Genomic DNA, 7,974 nt, shown 5'->3' with positions numbered 1-7,974 from the left:
ATCCATTATATTTTTATCAAATAGGCTTCAATCTTTCAAGATCATCCTGACCATTACATTCATTCATCACATTCGAAATAAAAGCTGAAACCGTTATGTAGCACCATGAAATTGATCTCTAGGTTTATTTAATGCCATTTACAAAAGCCAGCACTTTCTGCCTACTTACAGTACTGCTACTGACCTGCGGATGAACCCAAACAAGCATCATTGTGGACCCCCAAAAGCTTGCATTTGATGCATCAAGAAAATGGGCTAACACACCAGGCTGATTGACAGCAAGCCTTTACAGCTGCCTCGCAGTATAGGTGACAGTCAAGATAGCGGGTTGCTCAGGTGAGTAGGGATGATGTTCCACACATACAAAATTTACTGCCATTTGTTAAATATTCAAATACATGCATTTTAATGGTGTAATTTCTTACATTTTTACAATACATGTTTTGCTTATTTCTGACAGCCTCTGACAGACTTGAAAAATGTACATTTCCATGACACCAACACGGAACAATTTGGTAGCCACAATAAAATATGTAGTCACATCTGTAATTAAAGTGTTCTATATGATGACAGCTTTACATAGCGAACAGGATGAGGAAAGCAACCATCAAACAGAATAGACCCATGGCTTCAGAGAGGGCAAATCCCAGGATGGCATAAGAGAAAAGCTGCTGCTTCAGAGATGGGTTCCTATAAAACAAAGAAATATTGTCAGGACTTGTGAGGCAAAACAAGCATCCAAAAATATTTGAGCATTAAGGAACTTGTATATGTTAATTGCGATAGTGCAAGGTCACAATGGCCTGATCGTTAAACAGTAACGAACATGACAGACACTCACCTAGCATAGCCAATGATGAGGCTGCCGAACACTGTTCCAATTCCAGCACCAGATCCAGCCACTCCGACCGTGGCAGCTCCGGCACCAATGAACTTGGCGGCAGTGTCGATGTCCCTGCTCACAGCGCTGGTCTGGAAGCCTCTCAGTGCAACCTGAGTGAAAGGGCTCTGTGGCAACAGGGCAACAGAGCTCTGTGGGGATGGAAGGAAAGATGCAAACATTTGATAAGCAAGCTTCAAATAATACTTCCATTTTGGCAGGACACTGCAGCCAACGATGGAAATGCTTTAAGCAAAAGTTCCAAGACTCCCCGTTTCTTACCTCTGTTTTAGCCTCGGGTCTGGACAACATAGAGGCAGACAGGGGTCGGCAAAGAGCCCGGGAGCCAGCACGGACCTGTGTCAAAAACAAGAAGGGTACATTTCATATTAAGCACTAATTTGCCCACAGAGGCAATGGCTACACAGTAAATCCTTATGTAACTGAGCTCTGAGTCTGAGTTACAAAAGGATAACAGAGGATTTTACTGTGCAGCTTCTTTTGTCAAAGGCTGCATGCATTTGTGAGAACAGGTGGGAGGCACCTTGAATGTCATGGCTGTCATTGAACTCTTAAATGTCATCCATTCAGTGTTGTCTTTTGAATGCATGCCTGTTTACATTAATATCACTAATATTAAATACCAACGCTGATCACATTTGTCCTGCATTTCTTTTGTCGTTTCAAATGTGGCTCCATAGTTCTGGCCAAGCATGTTGCATTTGTTGAGCCAAACAGTGTATTTAACACTATCTGGTTAGCTACCTTGACTGACAGCTGAAACAGAAACATGACCTTGGACAATTCACACACCAGCTTTCTGAACATTGTCAGTTCTCTGCTGAAATAAGTGAAAAGTGCTCTACTGAGTGGCATAAGTGTCCATAATATGAACTCTGCATTACAAAGAAATGGGACTTTAGTTGACCTTATATAGTCATTGACATGTTAGCTACAAGCTAACAGATATGCATTAGCACGGGTCCCTGCAGATGTAAGTAACCCATGTTCATTTTGGTGCAATATTATAATCATTTATGCAATGCCACCAGTAGAACACAATATATGCGACAGCAATGACAATAGCAGGCTAACAAGGTAGCTAGCCTGCTAGCCTAGCCTGCAGATACCCTTGCCAAGCTAGCTGTTAACACTCAAGTTCAACCGCAGGCCCATACGAATATAATAAGCATATTAGACAGCCAGTGAAATGCACAGCAACTCAATTTAAAAACATACAAAATAACTCACCAGAGCCGGCGTAGAAACGAACTTTGCACAGGTGAACATGGTGGAATTTAGGTAGTTTTAACCGGTTCGGTCGAATCTGAAGCCCGGGTCTATATCTGTGAATAGCAGAGCAGACACAAAGTAAGGTCAAATGGATATAAATATGCTCCACTGAGAAAATAAAGACATTCGAATATCAATTATCATCTGTTCTGCATGCAGTCCTCACTCGCGCAGTGCAAGATGCAGAGAGAAAGGAGGATGATGGAGGATTTACAAAGTAGAGTTTCTCATTGAATCTGCCATTAGACACTTACCGACTGCAGAAGGTCGAAACACAGTGAGGGTATGCGCACGCGCGGTGTGACGTATATAGAGGCCCGGATGATGAGGGAGGGAGGGCTTTTCACAATAAACTTTATTCAAATGTGTTCAATTTACAGCGTCTGGCATTGCTGGAAAAAATACTAACATTTTTTAATTATAAGTAAAAGTAGCAATACTGCAATGTAGAAAAACACAAATTACAAAAGTATTGGCATCAAAATATACTTAAAGTACCAAAGTAAAAGTACTCATTTAATATGCAGAATGTCCCGTTTCACAAGATATCATACTGTATGTATTAAAATGTATTAAAATCTTTTGAAAATAGCAGATCTACAAACTCACAACGTGTCGCGATGCGACGCGTTGTGAGCTTGTCGATCGGCTATTTTCAAAGATCGGCTATTTTCAAATAGCCAAAGTTGAAATAGCGCTGAAGTGGTAAATGTATGTTGTAATTTGATTAAGGCCACTATGAAAAAATATAGACTTGATATTTTCTGCTTCGTTTAAGTTTCTGGTAAAACTGCCAAAAGTAAGTCCTTCCGGCCTTGTTCTAAAAAGAGAGAAACATATAAGACTTTGCCTAATTTGGACTTCCAGTTCTGTGATTGAACTTTATGGGAAAGTGTAGGCTAGCCTACATAAGAATAAAGATATGATTGCCATATGGGACCCCAATCCACACTGTAAAGTCCTCTGCACTTCCAGAGTTACAGACCCGTAAGGGTCAATTTGGTTCCCAATTCAGAACCCATTCTGTAAAAAAAACATCTTATTTGGTGAACTATCACTATAATTTGCATGGGGACACCCTGGAACACCATCAAGGACCACTTGGGGTCCCAGACCATTGAGGACCAGAGTAACTGTTACACCTCTGTTAGCCTACTGTTACACATCTTGCTATTTTCACTATTCGTTGTACGAGTAGTAGTGTGTGTGTGTGTGTGTGTGTGTGTGTGTGTGTGTGTGTGTGTGTGTGTGTGTGTGTGTGTGTGTGTGTGTGTGTGTGTGTGTGTGTGTGTGTACGGGAAAAAAGGTTGGGAACCACTGCTTTAATGGCTGTAACATTTCAAGACCTCACAGCTAACCAAGAAAATAATGTAAGTATAGGTAAACACAAACAGATAAAATGATTGTAATTATTTTACTGGCTGGGTGAGTTACCCTCATTTTGTCTTCAGGGTAGAGGTTAAAGGGATATTTCACTTTTAAAAAAAAAATTGGGTCATTTTATCATCTACTCAGGCTTTTGTGAACACCCAAGACAGTTTTGAAGTTGCTCGATTCAGTATTTAGACATTTGATATTCATTTTATCAGACAGCCAATACAAACCCAATGTAACTTCAAACTCCATTTTAATCATGATAGATTCATCAAGAACACCCGTCCTTGGTTCTGGTGACTCATACCGCCCCCTAATACGTGAGGGGGCCATGTTTTTTTGATTACCTTTTTCATTTTTTTCAATTGTATTAACATTTTTCATTTTCCAAATCTTTTCATATTTAATAAATGAAAAAAATAATTGAAAAATATGGCCCCCTCACGTATTAGGAGGGCAGTATGAGTCACCAGAACCAAGAACGGGTGTTCTTGATGAATCTATCATGGTTAAAATGGAGTTACAATGGGTTTGTATAGGAAGGGGGCGTGTCTGATAAAATAAATATCAAATATCTAAATACTGAATCAAACAACTTAAAAATTGTCTGCGGTGTTCACAAAAGCCTGAGTAGACGATGATTTTTTTTTTTAAAGTGCAATATTCCTTTAAGCAATCAGGTGGTATGTTTGTATTTTGAGTAACATTTATGAAAATGTATTTGCAGCTGGATTCACTTAATAGTCAGGGGATATTAGCAGAAAAATGTCCAATCTTGGAATAAATTCCTTACCAAAAAAATCTTCACCAATGTGTTTGTAAAAGTGTCTAGTAACACATCTCACAAAGACTGAAATGCAGTTTCCCTAGGGGAATTTCTGACAGCTGCTGAAAGTTGGGGTACCCACCATAACCTTATGCAGGGGGAAAAAATCTAAATTTAATTCTGTTTTAAGTAGCATGTGAGGGGGCAAACTAGGGTGTTTTTATGATTCTGAATCCATTGCAAGCATTTGTTTTGCAGCAAAACCACTCCTTGGGCTAAAAACAGCCCAATCTCAATGGGCTTTTTACACAAAAAGTATACCTGGAAAAGGATGGCTATGGCCGTTTTTAGCCCAAGGAGTAGTTTTGGTGCAAAACAAATGCTTGCAATGGATTCAGAATTATAAAAACACCCTAGTTTTACCCCTCACATGCTACTTAAAACAGAATTAAATTTTGATTTTTTTTCCCCCCGCATAAGGTTATGGTGGGTACCCCAACTTTCAGGAGCTGTCACAAATTCTCCTAGGGAAACTGCATTTCAGTCTTTGTGAGATGTGTTACTAGACACCTTTACAAACACATTGGTGAAGGTTTTTTTGGTAAGGAATTTATTCCAAGATTTTTTTAATATCCCCTGACTATAAAGTAAAATAAGAGCCAAAGGTGCCATATTCAATTAGCCTGTTCATATCAACTAAATATCTTCCCAAGATGTTGTAGCCCACCAGAAGCAGGGATTCTTTTTAGAGGCACCATTGTTTACAAGCGTGGGTGACAACTAGTATTGCACAAGAATTGTTTAACCTTTAATTCATTGTTCATTCTATGAAGACATAATTTGTCAACACCTTATTTAATCAGACCAGATCTCTTAACCTTATCTCAGGATACTTAAAAGTGTATGGAAACACAGTAGCAAGTTTCAATTATTTCAGAAAACACTTTCTCTCTCATAATATACAACAGCCTGCGGCTTACCTCTAGTCTAGCACAACCTGTTGTGGTGTGAATTTAACAGTGTGCCCAGTGGGATGGATGGCCCAGGACCCTGCCTGTGCTGCTCACAGGCTGAGGGTGGAGCTGCAGGCTACCTACACTGGTGGATTTGTAATATAGATGAATGACTCCACAGCAGCTGGCCAGTGATGGAAAGGTAATGAGCACGGAGAGTCTTTCTTTGCCGCATGCTGGCTTTAGGGGAGGAATCTCCCACTGACTCCTCGGATATGATCTTTTAAATTCCAAAGAGGAGAGGAAGACTTACTGTAGGTTCTTCATCACATGCGAGGCACAGAGTTGTTCAGTTGGTCAAGTGTCCCAGACATAGTGGAAAGGACATTGAAGGATCGCATCACATGCATTAACAAAGCACAGAACAGATGCAAATACGTTATGCTTTTAGTTTACATAAGTGGGTGTTGTATTATCTCAGACATTTCCATTTATCAAACATCTTTTTCTCACTATACACTTACCTTGAAGTGGTAAGCCTTATGTAAAAAGCACCATTTCATGTTTTTGTTTGGGGATGCAGTAGATTACAATATAATACAATATATTACAATATAATTATAATATATTGTAATCTGCCACCATGCCATTATTATGTTACTTTAAATCACAAGACATAGTGGTTCTTTTAAATTCCAGCAGAGGGAGCAATTGGGTCGAATGTGTTCCATAGCATTTTTTTGCCAGGGTCATGGTACCCTTCCTATGCAGGCTAAGAGCACACAGGGTGCACACCGCACAGTACTGTATATTGCAACAACATCTATTAATATGGTCGGTACAGTTTTCTTTTATTCTAACTTGCACTGTATCCTAACACCAGTAAGTGTAAATATTCCCTTTTATTCCACTCAGCCAATGAACAATTGATAGAGCTTGAAAAACTAAAATCAGTCTGAATATACGTACAGTAATTATCTCAATCGAATGCCTCTGACGTTACATTTCTGTTAATGTATGTAAAGCATAAACAGGTCTAAGTGTAGTGTAGCCGTATATAGGTCAGAGCCGGCTGTGTGATAAAACATGAACATTAACAATACATTAATCGCTAGACAGCACATATCAAAGTGGTCGTTAACTACCTGAGGTCACTGTCATATCATCTAATTAACAGGCCAGTGGTAGTATGGTCCTACACGGCTGCAGAAGGTGGAGAGTGCACTCCCCCCCTCCCCCCCGACCAACCCCCCCCCCCCCCTCCCCCTTCACCCACCTCCCTCTGACTCCCACACTGAGGCGTGCACACACACTTTGCTGTCTGAGTTCTCGCAGAGAGAACACTCTGAAGACATTCCATTTGCATGCCCACCCCATCAGGCTGGATGCACTCAGACTGGTAATAAAAGGCATTGACCCCCTTAACCTTTATGAATTACAATTTGTGCCTGCAGCACGTCCTGTCAGAGGCCTCAGAAATGCAGGCACCTCAGCCCGGTGTGTGTGTGTGTGTGTGTGTGTGTGAGCGCGTGTTGTTTTGCAGTTGTTAAGGAGAGGGGAAAAGGTTTTTACAGTGCCTCGTTGGAGCTTCTGACAAGCAGGGAGGAGGCTCTCTGACAGCAGAAGCAGGGGCTTGCTCATGGCGTCATGTTAATGTCCAACCCATGGATGCACCACACAACAGTAGAACCTCATATTTTTGGCAAGATCAGTGTTTTATAGGTTATTGTTTCATTAAAATTCATCTATATTTTACCTTTAGATTTCAGCTGATCTTCTGCATCAAAGCACTCATTTGCATGTATCTATCTCATACTTTCCCTTTCTATTACATCGATTCAGGGTAGAACAAGACGGGGTGTGATAGCGGCATGGCTTCCCTGTGGATCTCTGATGTCATGTTGACGATGACATATTGGTGACGTCAGTCCAACATGGAGGTACAGTGGGACGGTGCATGTGAATTCACAAAATGTGAAAGATGTTAACAAAAACAAAATATTGACAATATGTGAAAAATATTCAGGCACTTACTTCCATGGCCTACTGGCAGCATGCACAAGACATTTTTGATGTGTACACTGTATCATTTTATAGAGGTATCTAAAGAGCACAAAGTATGTTTCTGAACGGCCAAAGTATCGCAAGACTGTCCAACGTTTCCTGTCTGGCAGCCAAATATCGCGATACCTCCGAGACAGAAACGATACCTGCCGCTGTTTAGATGCCTCAATAAAATGATGTGCTTTTGCACATCGAAAAGCAAGTGATTAGAAAACAACCTGTGATATTTCTTCTTTTATATTCCTGAACCGATTATATGACAAAGGTCGCAATCGTTCAGAAATAATGTTTGTTCATGAGCTGGTCCAGCCGGCTCCATCCACTGCAATGTATTTCAGCAAACTTCCGGTGCGAGGTTTGCCATCCCGAGTGTCATGGCGCATCCCATAGAGTCATAATATATCTAGAGGGCGGACTGCACGACTCTTCCTTTCAAAACCTTGCTTGATTTGGGCACCCAAATTTGGTGTCCAAATGCAGAAGTAGAGCATTCTTCCGGGTGCTTCAAAAGCCAGTGAGCAATTTTCATTGACATGAATAGCTGGGGGCGGGGAAGTCCGTTCTCTAGATATATTATAACTCTATGGGTTAATGTGGTTAAAATGATTGTGATGCTATATTAACTAATTTTGCTGGGGACCCCC

General features: G+C 40.6%; 1 protein-coding gene across 2 annotated transcripts; it reads right to left on the bottom strand.

Moving 5' to 3' along the window:
• Nucleotides 1-106: 106 nt before the first annotated feature.
• atp5mc3a (ATP synthase membrane subunit c locus 3a) lies at nt 107-2,480 on the bottom strand. Of its 2 annotated transcripts, none has more exons than XM_080457188.1 (5): nt 2,428-2,480; nt 2,132-2,226; nt 1,163-1,237; nt 842-1,032; nt 107-690 (listed from the first exon to the last, which is right to left on the bottom strand). In XM_080457188.1, exons 2-5 carry the CDS (start codon nt 2,168-2,170, stop codon nt 576-578), a joined length of 420 nt encoding a protein of 139 aa, XP_080313314.1. In that variant the 5' UTR covers nt 2,171-2,226; nt 2,428-2,480; the 3' UTR covers nt 107-575. The 2 variants fall into 2 exon arrangements, with proteins under 2 accessions (XP_080313314.1, XP_080313315.1); XM_080457189.1 differs by having other exon boundaries at nt 2,340-2,431.
• Nucleotides 2,481-7,974: the final 5,494 nt, after the last annotated feature.

This window comes from Gymnoscopelus braueri (assembly GCF_963280865.1).
Source record: "Gymnoscopelus braueri genome assembly, chromosome: 18".
Taxonomy (NCBI): Eukaryota; Metazoa; Chordata; class Actinopteri; order Myctophiformes; family Myctophidae; genus Gymnoscopelus; species Gymnoscopelus braueri.
The sequence above is the reverse complement of the archived record's forward strand: the minus strand, read 5'-3'. Positions and strand labels throughout refer to the sequence as shown.

What these genes read in the sequence shown, in the direction of transcription:
- atp5mc3a (XM_080457188.1), bottom strand. Translation starts at nt 2,170, where the DNA reads ATGTTCACCTGTGCAAAGTTCGTTTCTACGCCGGCTCTG. An exon ending in TCGTTTCTACGCCGGCTCTG is followed by an intron (nt 1,238 to 2,131) that starts GTGAGTTATTTT and finishes TTTTTGACACAG; the next exon opens with GTCCGTGCTGGCTCCCGGGC. An exon ending in GACCCGAGGCTAAAACAGAG is followed by an intron (nt 1,033 to 1,162) that starts GTAAGAAACGGG and finishes CCATCCCCACAG; the next exon opens with AGCTCTGTTGCCCTGTTGCC.